The sequence below is a fragment of the Diospyros lotus genome, chromosome 5 (genome assembly GCF_014633365.1).
Source record: "Diospyros lotus cultivar Yz01 chromosome 5, ASM1463336v1, whole genome shotgun sequence".
NCBI classification, from domain to species: domain Eukaryota; kingdom Viridiplantae; phylum Streptophyta; class Magnoliopsida; order Ericales; family Ebenaceae; genus Diospyros; species Diospyros lotus.
In genome coordinates this window covers 28,580,337-28,597,157 of record NC_068342.1, presented here as the reverse complement: position 1 = coordinate 28,597,157, position 16,821 = coordinate 28,580,337, and the positions used below count along the sequence as shown (strand labels likewise).

Genomic DNA, 16,821 nt, shown 5'->3' with positions numbered 1-16,821 from the left:
ATTTTTTTTACTATTTAATTTTTGTTCACCTTGATAAAAAAACTTGGATCCTTTTACACAACCCGATAACCTTACCGAGAGGTTGATCGAAAGGCGCGAAAATGACAGAAATACCCTAAACCAAATTTCAAATTTGTTTCCCCTACCATTTCTTTTCCTGCCTCCTCTCTTCTCTCTCTTTCCCCTTCCATAGTTGCTTCCAACAAACATCGACTGCCTTGTCAATTGCCACTACATCGCTTTCACCTCGTTGACTGCCGTTGCGAGGTGGTGAGGCAATGTCTGCCTTGTCGATTGCTACTACATTACTTTCACCTTGTTGATTGCTGTTGTAAGGTGGTGAGGCGATGTAGCAACGATTGATGCTTGTTGGAAGCGGTCATGGAAGGGGGAGAGAAAGGAGAGAGGAGGCAAACAAATAAATGGTAAGGAAAACAAATTTATAATTTAAGCGAAGATATTTTTATTATTTTTACGTCCTTCAATAATCAGTCTCTCATAAGATTGCCGGGCAAAATAGATTAATCCAAAACACTTCTGGCTCCGCCACTGCATCCGTCCGTCCGTCCGTCCGTCACGCTTCGCTTCCATCAGCATGTCTTCATCTGTTACGGCGCAACCTATTTCCAAAACCAAAACGAGGAGGAAAAGGGTGACAGTTACTAATGAGAGAGAGGGAATTTCTATTGGAGGGAAGGGACAAGGAAGGCTGTCCTGCGAGTGGGAGAGAGACGTCGTCAGAGCAGGAGAAAGAAGTGGCCAGAGAGAGTCTCCACCGCAACCTTGGTTTCGTTATCCTCTTCCACCACGCACAATCCCACCATCGTTAGCTTCACTTTTCCTTCATTTTCATCTTCTTTGTACTTTGCTTTGCTTTGTGCCCTACTACTCTAGTACGCCTTAATTGTCCAATATCGTATTCCACTTCCACTTCCACTTCCACCACTTCCACTTCCATTCCATGTTGTCGTCTTCATCTTAATTCGTCTACAAGGATTTCAACTATCCTCCCCCTACTTGTACCAGTGGTGCTGCTGCTGTGAGTGACTATTCCCAAAAGCCCATCCAAATCCATCGTGCCCAAAAAGACATTACTAGTATTTTATCAGTTTGGTGGGGGGAAAGAAAACCCAACTCACCAATCCAAGTCTCTCTTTTCCCTTTCTGCCTCCAAGTATTCTCTTTCTTCTTCTTCTTCGTAGCAATTAGTACCATTAATTTATTGGAAAAAGTGCCCCACCCACCACTCTCTTCGGTGATTTCTTCCCTTTTTTTCATGTGGTTTTGGCCATTAGCTTTTCCCTGGTGAGAATTCCACTCTTTCTTTTTATTTCCCTTTTCTTACATTATTTTGTTGTTGTTGTTGTTGTTTTTCGTCTTAAATTATTTCCTCTTCTGGCATTTGCTTGCTTGTGCACATCAATATTCCTCCTCATTTCTTTCTTCAACTGGCAAATCTGTCTGTGTGTTTGCTGCTCCACCGCCCCCGCCCATGTTCTTATATAATAAACCTTTTCCTTCGCCTTTGGGGTAAATCATCTTCAAACACGCTAAAAATTTCTTTCTTGTTTGGTGTTCCTTTCGCAAACTACAGATTACTGTTTAACTGGGACGGATATCTCTGCTTCTGGTCGTCTTCTATCTCTGCTCCTTAATTTATGGATTTAAGCTGCATCTAACCACCTTTCCTTGTAATTTTCAATCGTCTGACTAACTTCTGTATCTGTTGATAGTTTACTTACTTGTGTCTTTGTTTTACAGGAATTATTTCCAATCTGCAACTCCTTTTCTCGCGCGGCTATAAGGCTTCCGAGTTCACTGAGGCTTGCTTATCATTTTTGTCTTCTTGATTCTATGTTCTTCATATGATCACTAAGGCTCGGGTATTCTGTCATTGTTATTATTATTATATTGTCGATTCAGTGTTGCAGCCAAAATTTCCGTTTGGAATTTTGAGTTCCCCTCGCAGTTTTTGACGGGACTTGTGGTAGCTTTTTCACGGCAGGGCAGGGTCTTGGTTCATCATTTTTTATTTATATATATATATATATATTGTCATGAATTTGGCTTGGTTGCTGCTGCTGCAGCACATATTCCTTCTACTCATTGGATCAGGATACTGTGGTGAGGTCTCAAAGCCTGATGCCGTGAATATTGGAGCCATATTTACATTTGACTCTCTCAATGGGAAAGTTGCAAGTATTGCAATGGGTGCTGCTGTGGAAGATGTTAATTCTGATCCCAGTTTTCTTGGTGGAAAGAAACTGGCTATTACTATGCACGATTCCAACTTCAGTGGATTTCTTGGCATTATTGGAGGTTTAATTCTTTTTAGCTTTTATATACGTTTGATTGGTCTTTACTAGCATTTATGTCTTTTGGCTTCTTTCATTCTTTTTAATGATGCTTCCATTAGCACTACACCCAAAATAATTTTGTTTGTCATGGTTGACTGATTTTGTTTGCTTCTTGTGATTTTTGATTCCCTCCTCCCTCTATTGTTTGTTGGCAGCATTGAAGTACATGGAGACTGACACTGTGGCTATTATTGGTCCACAAACTTCAGGAATGGCCCATATACTCTCCCATCTTGCAAATGAACTCCATGTCCCGATTTTGTCGTTCACAGCCTTGGATCCCACCCTCTCACCTCTCCAATACCCTTACTTCATCCAAACTGCACCCAGTGATCTATATCTGATGACTGCCATTGCTGAAATAGTTAGTTATTTTGGTTATAGAGAGGTAACAGCAGTGTTCTCTGATGATGATGGGAGCCGAAATGGCATATCTGCATTAGGTGATAAACTTGCAGAGAGACGCTGTAAAATCTCTTATAAAGCAGCACTTCCTCCTGATACCAAAACAACTCAAAATGACATTAAGAATGAATTATTGAAGGTTAGACTGATGGAATCTCGTGTAATTGTTCTACACACTTATACAAAAACAGGTCTTCTGGTTTTTGATGTGGCTCGATCTCTTGGCATGATGGATAGTGGGTATGTCTGGATTTCAACTACTTGGCTGTCCAGTTATTTGGATTCTACAGAATCACTCTCTCCAAAGATTGCTGGGTCCATCCAAGGAGTTATCACCCTTCGTCCCCACACCCCTGACTCTGAAAGGAAAAGAGTATTCTCATCTCGGTGGAATCAGCTGAGCAATCACACTATTAAGTTGAATGCCTATGGTCTATATGCTTATGATACTGTCTGGATGATAGCCGCTGCAGTTAAAATGTTTCTAAATCATGGTGGGATTATTTCATTTTCCAGTGATCAAAATTTAAGAGGTCTGGGGGGAGGAACCCTAAATCTTAGTGCATTAAGTATTTTTGATGGAGGGAAGCAGATACTTAGGAACATATTGCAGACCAATATGACTGGTCTTACCGGCCCTCTCGGCTTTAGTGCAGACAGGTCTCCAGTACATCCTTCGTATGATATCATTAATGTAATTGGATCGGGTTTCCAGGCTTCCCGACATATAGGATACTGGTCTAATTATTCTGGACTGTCTATTACATCACCAGAGATGCTTTATACCAAAGCACCTAATCTTTCGAGTTCCAATCAACAATTGCATAGTGTGATGTGGCCTGGAAACACAACAGTTCAGCCTCGTGGATGGGTGTTTCCAAACAATGGGAGGCTGTTAAGAATTGGAGTTCCACGCCGTGTTAGTTATCAAGATTTTGTTTCACAAGTCAAAGCTAATGATACAATCCAAGGATACTGCATAGACGTTTTTCTTGCTGCAATAAAGTTGCTTCCATATCCAGTGCCTTATAAATTCGTTTCGTTTGGAGATGGTCACAAAAACCCAAGCTATACTGAACTTGTAAATATGATCACATCTGATGTGAGTAGAAAATTTATCAATGCTCTATAGGGTACAATATCTAGGATTTTGAATTCTGCTAACTCCTATGTCGTTGCTATAGGTTTTAGATGCTGCCGTTGGTGACATTGCCATCATCACAAATCGTACAAAGATTGTGGATTTTACGCAGCCTTACATAGAATCAGGACTAGTCATAGTGGTGCCAGTTAGAAAGTTGAACAACAGTGCTTGGGCTTTCTTGCGGCCATTCACTCCATTCATGTGGGGTGTTACAGCTATATTTTTCCTCATTGTTGGTGCAGTGGTATGGATTTTAGAACACAGGATAAATGATGAATTCCGTGGTCCGCCTAGGAAGCAGTTTGTCACAATTCTCTGGTGAGTACTTTTTTGTCATTTGATTTCCCAGTATATAGTATTGTTAGTAGTTGGAGCTGTTGCCCTTACTTTCTACTTTGAATTAATTTTATCTAAATATTTATATTTGTTGCAAGGGTCAAACAACTGACTGTGGGTTAGGTTAGAGCCAGGGTACATTCATGGAGCAAGGTGCATAACACCTATAAGAGAGTTCAAGTTGTGTCTTAGATAGGGATTTTGAAATCATGGTTGTGTAGGGTTCATTTGATAGGATGTTGTTTTTCAGTTACCATTTTCACCATTTTGACAAACAATAACCACATACTAAGTTTTTTTTCCCATTATGTGGGGTCGTCTACATGAATTGTAGTTCCCAATCATTTTTATCTATGAGCTTTCCTTTTGTAAGGTCCTCATAACTAATTTCGTGTGTAAGTGTCTTCCACTATGTTTTTCTTGATCTTCTTGTATCTCTTTACTAGATACTTGTTCCATTCTATTTACTATCCTAATAAGCGCCTTTATTGATCTTTTTCTCACATGACCAAAATATTTTATCTTCAATAGGAGCCACTTTGATCTTATTACAAATAACTTTATTTTTTATTTTATATTTTTTGTATGGTCAAACATTCATCTTAATCTTTCCTTGTTCTCTCCTAAAGTTTCATGGTACAATTCTTTAGCTTAATTCCTCTATAATTTCCACAACTTTTAACATCATCTTTATTCTTGTAAATAGGTACTAAAATGCTCTTCCTCGCTCATCTGACATTCTTTTTGATTGAAATATCATGTTAAATAATTTCGTTAGCCAAAAGAATGTGTTGCCATGCTTTTATCTATATTATCTATATATTTTCTAGTCCAATTGCTTTACTATTTTTCATTTCTTTCATTGCTTGCTTTATTTCATTTGGACTATACACCTGTAGAATATGTAGTCTAGTCCCAGCACTTGTTTTGCTATTTTGACAATATATATATATATATATATATAAAATGGCATTTGGTTCCTAGTTTTGGCATTTGGCATTATTGAAGACTTTTCAAAATTTTGAGAATTCCAAAAGGTGTTTTCACATCAAAATTTTCATTTTTTTTTTTATTTCTTTCCTCTCCCACACTCCTCACTGCTAGCAACTCATGTCACCAGAGGGTAGCCAGTGACCCCACTGATGATGGTGTCACTTGCCGGCGACTCTGATGGGAGTCACCGAACTTGCTTTCACTGATATGAAAACTGCCATATAAGACCACTGGCACCACCACCACCACCACCAAGGTCCCTGAAAAATTGCTGTAGATGCCTGGACACCACCACCAGGCTTGAACTCGACCACTGTGGGAGCAGCACACACAGTAGAAGTAGCATCCAACTGCAACAATACCTAGCCTAGTTTCAGTTTCTTGATAATGACATTGAAAAGGTAGAAGAGAAGAGGTGGTGGCCCTCCCAAGCATGTGTTCCTTTACTGAAGTTGCAGATGGCCACTGCCTGAATGGGATTCCTGGCATCAGTTACAGGAACCTTAAAGACGGTGCAAGGAACTAAAAATCAAATACAAAACTGAAAATAAAACAAAGTTGGCAAACAACATGTCAGTTTTCATTTTTTCAAATGAAAATTTAAACTGAACATAAAAAATTACTTATAGAGAAAAAAAAAAAGAAAATTAAAAATGAAAATTAGAAATTGAAAGCTATGTCAAATGACCTCTTTGATTTTTGTTGCCCAGATATTAAAGCCAAAAGGAGGACTTGAATTGGTCCCTTTTGTTTTTAAGAAAATCTGACTTAGTTTGTGATAGGATACTGAAAATGGAGAGAAATACAACTGAAAAATTAAGCAAATGAAAAGAAAATGGACTTTCGAGAGGTCCACACTCTCCCAATATCCTCACTAAAATATTCCTTGCCTTCTACTCTATTTGCTTCTCTATATATAGGAATCTGGTGCCCTCACATGCCCCCCCCCCCCCCTCGCTCTTCCCATTCTACCCCTTAACTGAATTTGTTAGTCTGCACATGCACCAATTGGCCTCTCCTATTTCAATTCCTATTCTGTCCTTATTGCTTAGGTCTTTGGTAGCGGAATGTTATGGGCTGCCTATCAATTTGTTGATTTGATTTGAAATAATTTTATGATGATCTGAGATGTTTGTAAGATATGAAAATGAACCACATACGCAACCAAGAAGAAGACATTTACATAGGTTCGACTCTTTCAAGCCTACATCCTCTCTCTTCAAGGTAAATCTTGAAGGTTCTACTAAGTAGAATTCGTAGCTTTTAATGGAGTTAGAAACCAATGCGATCCCTTGCTAAACCAAGAAGACTTTTTGTAAGCAAGAACAAATCCCTCACGCTAAGCTGAGAATCCTCTCACTTACAAGTGAGTAAATGCCACAACAAAAACTCACTACAACTTATAGAGCTTTGATTGCAAGAGATACAAAGAAGATGTAAATGAAGAACCCCTTCGATCAATGCTCCAACTTCAACAACACGATTTTTTTGCCTTGAGAGAACTCAATGCTCTTGCAAGTATTCCTGATTTCTGTATATTTTGAGGCTTTACAGATAACTTTATTTATAGCCCTCAATTCAAAAACTAGTTAGAAAGAATGGACAAGGAGACAACATTTGTAAGCTTCTTCTGCAAGGACCACACCCTTTCATTAATGATATTCTAGAATCCTGCACCCAGGACCTAAAAGAGAAAACAATATGGAAAATTTGATTTTAGGCTTGGTAGTGGCTAAAAATAATAGTAGATGGTCAACTCTTGGTTGCCATATCACAATTCGGGAGCAAAAAGGTTATTTCACTAAAATGGGAAAGATTTGGCATGATGTGTAAAAGAAGTTGATCAAAAGATAATTCATTGCAGAGGAGATGTATATATAAGTGTGAGACTATTTATATCACTTAAAGTGCTCTTTTGGAGATATGATCTTTTGGAACATTTCTTGAAAATCAGTCCTATTCAGGCGTTTGAAAATGAGTTTTCATCTACCCTTGTTCAAACATCTGAACTTGCTACACAAACTTATATTTTTTAGGATGGTCTAATTTCTTCAAACTTTGTTTTTTTTTTTTTAATTTTTAGATATTTGAACTTTGGCCAAGAGCGAGGCTTGTTTCTACCCTTGTTCAGACATCTGAACTTGCTACACAAACTTAGATATTTTAGGATGGGCTAATTTCTTGAAACTTTGGTTTTTGTTGTCTTCAAAATCTTTTTTAATCTTTTTAGTACCCTTGAGCCTCACTTTTGCTAGTGGTGCTCCTATTGTCAAACTATGCAGTTAGAGACAGTGGCTAAAGGATTAAAGTGGTTCTGCATTTATCTTTTGGACATTTTGGTGCTATTATGCTTTCATTCTAGCTTGATGTTGCTCCTTTGTAAATTGGGAGGATTATTTTTCTCATATTTGTGCTTATATGATCTTCAGCTAGAGGTGATCCAAGATGTGTGAATTCTCTGGGAAGTTTTTGGGTTGGTTTAGAGTACTCCAAAATTGAGAAACTCTGGTGCTCCTCCTTTTCTTTTCTTTTCTTTTTTTTCTCTAGTTTTTGCATTGAGTCATTAGTCCTGCTACAGATCTGTACCAAGCAAGCTGTATGCTGCCTAACTTTCATTTGTAAATTTTGCTTCTACCTTCTATGAAATAATTATTAGAATGTTATCCCCATTATTACTAAGGTGGTTGTCTAGAAGCTGTGATGTATTGTTGCTTCTGAAATGCAATTTGTTCAAATAGTTTCTGGTTGTGTATATCTGGATCTTAATTTATTATAACTTGGGCAAACCATGGTTCTTGCTTGCGACTCCTCACGTCTGTCTCCCCTTTCTTATCTTGCAGGTTTAGCTTCTCAACTATGTTCTTCGCCCACCGTAAGTGGTCATACTGACGATTTAGTTTCATCCTTCTTTTCTTACTGAAGAAAGTTAGTTAATAGTAGTTTTGATACTGGCCCACAATAATTTTACTTCAAACTAATTCTCAGGAGAAAACACAGTGAGCACACTTGGGCGCCTCATTCTAATCATCTGGCTATTCGTGGTTTTAATTATAAACTCAAGCTATACTGCGAGCCTGACGTCAATCCTGACAGTGCAACAGCTATCCTCTCCCATTAAAGGAATTGAAAGCTTGATAACTAGCAATGCGCCAATTGGTTTCCAGGTCGGGTCGTTTGCTAGAGACTACTTACACGAAGAACTGAACATTGCCAAATCAAGGCTAGTTGCCCTCGGTTCGCCAGAGGAGTATGCTATGGCCCTCAATAATGGAACCGTTGCTGCTGTGGTTGATGAACGCCCATACATCGATCTCTTTCTCTCAACCTACTGCAGGTTCTCCATTGTGGGCCAAGAGTTCACTAAAAGTGGCTGGGGATTTGTAAGTAGTATTTATTTATGAAAATTGATTTGAAAAATTGAGTTTAGTTATTGATTGATTGATAATCAGCATCATCATTTATCATAATTATCATCTGTCATAAAGTTAGTTTGTGGTAGGTAGGTAGGTGAATATGTTCTCACTTCATTAGTAGTAGTAGTAGTGTCTGACTTGAAGAACATGAACATGAACATGACAAACGGCGGTAAGAGTGGTCATGATCAAGGGTACTACTGATGGATGATAATTCTTTTTCTTAATGATAATAACAGGCGTTTCCAAGAGACTCTCCCCTTGCCATTGACATGTCAACTGCCATTCTGATGCTGTCAGAAAACGGGACTCTTCAAAAGATCCGCGACAAGTGGCTGAACAAGAAGAAGAAAGGCTGCGGTTGGAACTCTCAGCTGGTTGAATCAGATAAGCTTAATTTAACCAGTTTCTGGGGACTCTTTCTCATCTGTGGGATAGCATGCTTTCTTGCTCTGCTTGTATATTTCTGCTTGATAGTGCGCAAGTTCAGCCGATACTTCCCTGACAATGACGACGACGATGATGATGAACTTCAGCAGGATCATCCTCATCCTCCTCCTCTTGGCCGGGGCAGGGGAGGTATCCGCTCTGCGCGTGTCCAGAGATTCTTTTCGTTTGTGAATGAAAAGGAAGACGTATCTAAAAATAAGCTCAAGAGAAAGAGGGCAGAGATGTCATCCTCCAGCACTACAACTGGCCGGAGGGATGCGACTGTGGACGGACCGTCATCATCACTAAGAGCAGACATCTAATCTATTAGTTACTAGTAGTTGGGGGGATACTTACATTACATATTGGCTGGATTTAACTGATTTTTCTTACTACTATTGTATTGTATTGTATTCTAGTGTTTGTTTCACTTGTATATTATCATACCATAAACTACCACTCCTTCCCAAGAATGATCCTGGTTTCTTCTGTATGTACATTTGATTCCAAGGGGAAGAAAAAGAGACCAACAAATAAAATGCCAATTTGATTAAGAGAGTTAGGATACAAAGAGAAGTTTTAGGTTTTCCTACACATTTTTAGAACTCTAAGCCTTTCACAAACTTGAGGGAACCAAAAAAAAAAAAAACCAAATTCATATTTGATACACCCACCAAATCAAAAGCTTTTCATCACATACTTATAGTAACTCAACGGTTCTCAGAAACAGCTGCCTGTTTAGCACCAAGAGAGAAAAACTCACTGATCACTTCAAGCGGCATGCCCTTGGTTTCTGGCACCTTTAGGAAAACGAAAAACCACGATATGATGCACACAACAGCATACATACCAAAAACACCAGAAAGGCCAACGGAGCTGAGCAGCATGGGCAACGAGTAGGTAACAATGATGTCCCCAATCCAAAATGTAAGGGCACATATGGCAATGCAGAGACCACGAACCCTGGTTGGGAAGATTTCTGCGCACAGTATGTTGGGGACTGGCCCAAATCCCATCACGAAACAACAGAAGTAGACCACAACACTAACAGTAGAAATAGCAGCATTTGCAACATCTCCCAAGTTCACAAGACTTCCAATTACAAGGACAACGAGGGCTACTATCAAGACAGGGATTGTGCCAAGCAGTAAGCTCCTGAAATGTAAAAGCAACGATGAGAAAAGGGCAATAGCACATGCCTTTACTAGTAAAGGATATCAAGGGCAATAGCCGCAAGAAACTAACCAACGCAAGCTGAACATTAAGAATAGCACATGCAACTTATTTACTGCTAATTCTTAGGGCCTCAAGAAGAGCACTCCAACTACATAAATGCATGCAACTAAGATTACATTTCTTACCGGTGGCAGTTAGTGTAATGAATAGTTGCTTTCACGAACAAAGGTTATAATAGGAAACAGGAGTTGCTTGAGCTCCAGGCATTATTTAATGTTTTCCATATACTTCAAAATGCTGGGGTGATAAAATTCTACTTGTTAGAGAGTCTAAATTCATTGAATAGCAAAAAATAGTAATATACGCTTAAATTTCCACATTTACTTCCATTTTTCTCATTTTTCTTTCTAGAAAGAGTCATAGACAAGAATAAATGGAAATTGGGTAGGGTTTTCTAGCTTTCTAGCTGTCATTGTAAATATACAGTCTGTCACCTGCTTTCCTCTGTTTCTCAGCCTTGTACGCTATGATACTTCCTTTTCCCCTTTCTTTTTTCATTTTTGGTGGGGAGGGGGGGATTAGAAACAAAACAGGAAAAAATCAAAAGAATATTGACCCAATATTTGCAATAATTCAAATCACATTTACACACTTATTTAAAGATGCAAAGCCAGTTAATTTCTCCCGTGACAACCCTTTAAACTGTATTTTCTGAAACACGCAAAGGAATTTAGCTCTTCTAGATAGGAACTGAACCTAGGAAAAAGGGGAAAGAAAAAGGATAACAGAAAGCAAACAAGATGACACAAAACCCCTAAAAAGAGGGAAGGGAAGAGGATCCGAGTTGTGTAAGAAGCTAACAAAGCCAACCCCAGGAATAGTGAATACTCCTATAATGTCCTGGTGGAGGAAGTCCAAGCCTTCACAGGAGCACCAAAATCTCTTTCCGACTTGTTCCCTGATAGTTACACCTTCAGTTCCAATTCAAAACTAACGTCCAAGAATGTATGCAGCATTGAAGTATAGGTACAATACCTTAATATAGCTCTAAGAACTGACTACTTATCATCAGGTCCCCTCTTCTTGTGTCTCCAGCATTTGTATGGTCAGCCCATGAACACAGTGCACTTAGTTGGCAAAGACTGTTGTTGACTACTGAAGATTAGATTGATTGTTTAATTTAGGGGATTTCATTCTAGTTTCCTAATGTTTAAATGTATAGGTATTTTCCTTTATTAGTTAGTTTCCTAAATGTACAGGTTTCCTTATTAGTTAATTTCCTAATTAGTTAGTAGTCTAGTATTTCCTTGTATGAAGGGTTCGGGATTCACCTTAAATAGGGATGTAACTGATTCTGTGAATATGAGAAGAAATTATCAGAAAGTTCTTTCATGGTATCAAAGCCTCTTTCCTAGGGCTTCTCGTGTTTTCCCTTTTCTGGCCTTAATCGCCATTGCTACCTTTCGACGGTTCTGCCTTCATTGCAATTCCTCTTACTCGTTTTTTCTTTTCTTTCACAATATGTTGACTGCTTCTACTGATGCTACTTCGGCTGCTGTGGGTGAATCATTGGCCACACCGATGACTTTTATGACAACTGGAACTGGGATGATTTCCAGATTATGAATTCACTTTACTGCCTCGATGGAACTAACTACAGGTGGTTCACATGTTTCTTAAGGGACGTGGAAAGATAGATCATCTCACCAATCCCAGCTCAAAAGATGAGGATCCAGGATTTAGAGCATGGGATGAGGAAGATTCAACTATCATGCCATGGTTATGGAATTCCATGAAGCCAGAGACTAACAAAAATCTAATGTTCCTTGCTACTGCAAGGGCCATGTGGGAGAATCTGCAATAAACCTACTCCAAGAAAAAGGATGCAGCTTTGATTTATGAGTTGAAGATTCAAGTTAGCTCTACCAAGCAAGGGAAAATGTCTGTTACCAATTATTACAATCAGATAACAGGACTATGGCTGGAAATTGACCATAACCGTGACCTACAATTGGAGTGCAGCCATGACACTCATTGTTCAAGAACTCCTTCAGAATGATTGAGTATTTAAATTCCTTGCAGGACTGAATGCAGAATATGACCAGAACAAAGTTCAGAATCTTGGTAAAAATCCTACACCAACTCTCCGTGACAGTTTTTCAATTGTTTGTGTTGAAGAAAGCAGACAAGGTGTCATGTTGGAACCTCGTACACAAGAGGCTTCAGGAATGGTTTCTCATAGACTTGGAGGAGGAGGGAATGAGGGGAATGATAACCCAAGGCCTGTTGAATCAAAGAAACCATCAAATAAAGATGGACTGTGGTGTACCTACTGCAACAAGCCGCATCACACTCGGGAGGACTGCTTAAAGCTGCATGGCAAGGTGCAGGTTTTGGCACGGATTGGAGGTTTCAAAGGCCAAGCACATGTACTACAAGACCAGACAAAGAAGAGTTCACATAAGAAGACATAGGAAGAGTGAGACAACTCCTTAACTCCCTCGACAAATCTTCAGGTTCTTGTTTGTCAGGTCCTTAGATCTGACAATGTAAATTCTCAGCCAATTGGTGAGAACTAGGACAGAAAATATGGAGAATTTGAGAAGAAAGTTCGGAGAGAGAGAAGAATAGAAAGAGGCAAGAGAGAAAGAATGATAGAGAGAGAGAGAGAATTCTGGGAATACTTCTTCGATGCCCTTTGCATTAGGCTGGATTAGCTTTACATACTAATCCAAGCAGCAGTTAAGTTGGCACCAACAAGGCTGCCAATTACCAATTCAAAGTACAACTATGAGCAGCTAGCCCTCTAAGTACAACTGCTACTACTAATGCTGTCTAGGTACAAACAGCTAGGTACATGATAATTTAACACCCCCCCCCTCTTTTTAAAATTTTTTATCCTCAAGAAAAAAACACAAAAACCTTCTATAAAAGTAGACTCCAGAGTTTTCAAATGTCAGCCTTCTCTGTTTCTTCTCTTCCACAACTTGTATGGAGAAATCTTGAAGAAATTTTGTAATTTCTTACCAGAAATTAGTTTACAGGCTCCATCTCCAAGCTGCCGGTGAGAGTTATCTTATTTCCTTCCTTTCCGAAAGTAACCTCCAATTTATTGAAGTCAAATATGATTGGACCGAATATTCTCATTCAATCCACTCCTAATACAATATCACATCCACCTAATTTTAATAACCGCAAGTCGGTGATAAATTCCTGACCTTACATTTTCTAACAAAAGTCGACACACTTGGATTTAATGTACATTTTACTTCCATTTGCCACAGTGACCGACAAAGAAAAAGTATTTTTCAACTTATAACACAAGTCCTTGGCAGTGTTTTCATAAAAAAAACTGTGTATTGCCACTATCAATCAATATTATCAACTTCTTACCTTTTGTTATACCCTCCACCTTTATTATTTTATTAAAAGAAACCCCTTTAAAACATGCAATGAAATTTTCACTTCTTCATTCTCATAAGTGGCTTCTATTTCTTCTATTAATTATTTTTCTTCATTTCTACCTTCCAATTGCAACAATTGTCATTTACAATGATGTCCAGGAGAATATTTTTCTCCACTTTTATAACAGTCCCAATTGCCTCCTTTGTTCTGAACTGACTACTTTTTTCATATTAGGTTGATAGAAAGATGATGGATCTTGGGGAGGTTTTTGCAAGAATTTTCCCTTATTAGTTCCAGGATTGAAGTTTCTGGTAACCGATGAAATCTGTGCTTCACTTGACTCAATTCCTTTTTATGGAATTATGTTCTTCTTCATCAGAGCTTCTACAAATTCTGTCCACTAATAGTTATCTCTTAACTGGATCCAACCTTGGAACCAAGCATTAGCAACATCATTTAGATAAGCAAAAGCCAAGGTGACTCTCTGTTGATCCAATATATTATAGAGAGTAAACATTTTCTGACATTGCCTCACCCACTACCTAGGGTTTTGGCAGTCAAACAAGGGAATTTCCAACTTATGCATTGGAAAGTAAGGCTAATCAGTTGCAGCCGGTACCTCTTGCTTTCTCTCAATCATATTCTCTCCAACAACCGTTGGTTCTACCTCAAATTCAAAAGATCCAGTTGTTCTATGGATCAATCCATTCCCTGGTAGGAGTGGATATGATCTTTCTTTAGGAGGAAAATCAGAAGGAAGACTTACTTGAGGCAATTTCAAGAACATCAACATAAATCCATCTAACCTCCTTGCTAGGCCATCCATAGATGCCTCAAACTTCCGATCCAATGTCTCAAAATTCTGATCAAACTTCCAATCCATTGTAATGATTGCCTCATAGTTTCTGCTGGATCCAGATTCTAGAGAATCCACTCGAGTCTGCAGATCTGTGATTGTCACATTCACTTGCTACAGCTGAGATTCGAATTATTTCATGTGTGTACCATCAGCCATGGAGGAAATTGCACAAGCACAAGAAATTGAAGGCCAAGGAGGAGCTCCGATACCAAATTGTCAGGTCCTTAGATCTAATAAAAATTCTCCACCAATTGGTGAGAACTAGGGCAGAAAATAGGAAGAAGTTGAGAAGAAAGAGGCAAGAGAGAAAGTATGATCAAGAGAGAGAGATTGAGAAAGAAAGAGAGAATTCTGGAAATACTACTTGGATGCCTTTGCATTAGTTTGGATTAGCTATATGTACTAATCCAAGCAGCAGTTAAGTTGGCGCCAATAAGGCTGCCAATTACCAATTCAAAGTACAAAATTGCTAAAGAGCTCCATTGCAAAATAATGTTTTTTGACTCTCATTGTGTTTTTCAAGATCGAACCTTGGGGAAGAAGATTAGATTTGCCAGAGAATGTGATGGGTTGTACTATCTTGAGGACTTGGGAAGCAGTCAAATAAAGGGAACCCCGTCCACCCTCTCTCAAGCCTTTTTAACTATCTCAAATAAGAATATAATCTAGGCACATCATCTTTGACTTGGTCATCTGCATTTTCCTCTCTTAAAACACATGTTTCCTTCTCTGTTTAAAGATATAGTTGTTTCAAATTTTCAGTGTGAAGTATGTCAATTTGCAAAACATTGTCGTACTTCATTTCCAATAAATTCAGTAAAATGCAGCACACCTTTTTCTTTGATATATTATGATTATTTCGGGGCCTTCAAAAATTCCTAACATTCATGGGGCTCAATGGTTTGTAACTTTTATCGATGACTACACTCGTACTACTTGGTTGTTTTTAATGAAAGACAAATCTAAAGTTAGCTCATTGCTTCCCCAATTTCAAAAAATGATTTTCACTCAATTCGGGGCAAAGAAAAAAAGGTTTTGCTCAGATAATGCCAACGATTATTTCAATCAAGGTATTTCTTCCTTTTTTACAAGGGAGGGTATTATTCATAAGTCATATGTTGAAACACCACACCAGAACAAGATTGCAAAAAGGAAAAATCATCATCTCCTAGAAGTCACTCATGCACTTCTATTTCAGTCAAATGCTCCAAAGTTTCTAAGAGGGGGGGGGGGGGGGGGGGGGAGGTGTCATAACTGCTACTTATCTCATAAATTGTCTTCCTTCTAGAGTCCAAAACAAACATAGTCCTATAAACACACTGTCCGAACACTTTACAGATGTTGTTTCTAATTGAAGTTTGTCCCCAAAGGTGGTCAGTTGCATTGCTTTCTTACATATCCATAAAAATCAAAACTCCAAATTGGAGCCCCGAGTAAAAAAATGCATTTTTGTAGGATATTCTTCCACCCAAAAGGGTTACAAATGCTATGATCCTTCCAATCGGCACAACATTATATCTCTTGATGTCACATTCAATGAGTCTAAGCCCTTTTACAAGTCCCTTCCCACTCATCTTTAGGGGGAGCAGTCCAGGGAAGAAGATGTGTGCTCAGGTTCAATATCTTTTCTAGAACTAAACACAAAACCCTTTGATAATCCATCACCCTCACAAAACCCCACCAATGTTATCACCCCAAAAACCATGGAATAGGCAGAAGATATCACTGCTGTTATGGAGCCTATCATTGCCAACTATGTTACTACTAAATCTGCCAGTGCTGAAATTGTTGCCAATTCCACATCTAAAAACCAGCATCCTCGAAGTATTCCCTTATAACAGGCCTCACAAGTCCTAAAGCAAGTCCAAGAGCCAACCCCTATTATGACCCTAGGGGCAAATTAGTCTTTTGATGATTGGCATAAACTGCTTGTAAACTGTTAGTTACTGCTATACATGATTGTACCCTTTCAGTTACATTTCACAACTGAAAGGAAGAGCCTATAAAAGGCTTCCATGTAAGAGGATGGGAATTATGTTAAGACTATTAACAAATTCTTTCCCCTCTAATTTTCTTTCCTCTCTTTCTCTCTCCGAAATTCTTCCTCCTCCCTTTCAAATTCTCCCTCCATTTCTATTCTCTCTCTCTCTCTTGGATCTCTTAATTCCCAAAAACACCAAGCCTCAGCCTCGAGGCTTAACATTCTGGTGTTAGAGCTGACAATCCCTAGCGTCAGCATTGTGATTGGCACAGATCAGAGGAGTAAGTCTGACCATGGTGAATTGTGATCATTGGAAGGGATCG

At 38.8% G+C, this 16,821-nt stretch overlaps 2 protein-coding genes across 7 annotated transcripts in view; one reads left to right on the top strand and one right to left on the bottom strand.

The window, feature by feature from the left end:
- The first annotated feature begins 627 nt into the window (after positions 1-627).
- LOC127802756 (glutamate receptor 3.2-like) lies at positions 628-9,574 on the top strand. Of its 4 annotated transcripts, XM_052338765.1 has the most exons (8): positions 628-1,305; positions 1,595-1,630; positions 1,762-2,319; positions 2,513-3,864; positions 3,947-4,224; positions 8,076-8,107; positions 8,221-8,615; positions 8,888-9,574. In XM_052338765.1, exons 3-8 carry the CDS (start codon positions 2,058-2,060, stop codon positions 9,398-9,400), a joined length of 2,832 nt encoding a protein of 943 aa, XP_052194725.1. In that variant the 5' UTR covers positions 628-1,305; positions 1,595-1,630; positions 1,762-2,057; the 3' UTR covers positions 9,401-9,574. The 4 variants fall into 4 exon arrangements, with proteins under 4 accessions (XP_052194725.1, XP_052194724.1, XP_052194726.1 ...); XM_052338764.1 differs by lacking the exon at positions 1,595-1,630; XM_052338766.1 differs by lacking the exons at positions 628-1,305; positions 1,595-1,630 and adding an exon at positions 1,313-1,530.
- A 27-nt stretch (positions 9,575-9,601) lies between these two features.
- The window catches only part of LOC127802757 (monosaccharide-sensing protein 2-like), a 60,574-nt gene continuing 53,354 nt past the window's right edge, over positions 9,602-16,821 (bottom strand). For all 3 annotated transcript variants that reach the window (XM_052338768.1, XM_052338769.1, XM_052338767.1), the window contains exon 6: positions 9,602-10,232. In XM_052338768.1, the coding sequence (XP_052194728.1) occupies positions 9,788-10,232 (445 nt within the window). In that variant the 3' untranslated portion in view covers positions 9,602-9,787. The remainder of the gene's footprint in view (positions 10,233-16,821) is intronic.

Coding starts and splice junctions, on each gene's coding strand:
- LOC127802756 (XM_052338764.1), top strand. CDS start 2,058: ATGAATTTGGCTTGGTTGCTGCTGCTGCAGCACATATTCCTTCTACTC. Junction 2,320..2,512: donor ATTTCTTGGCATTATTGGAG/GTTTAATTCTTT, acceptor GTTTGTTGGCAG/CATTGAAGTACATGGAGACT. Junction 8,616..8,887: donor CTAAAAGTGGCTGGGGATTT/GTAAGTAGTATT, acceptor TGATAATAACAG/GCGTTTCCAAGAGACTCTCC.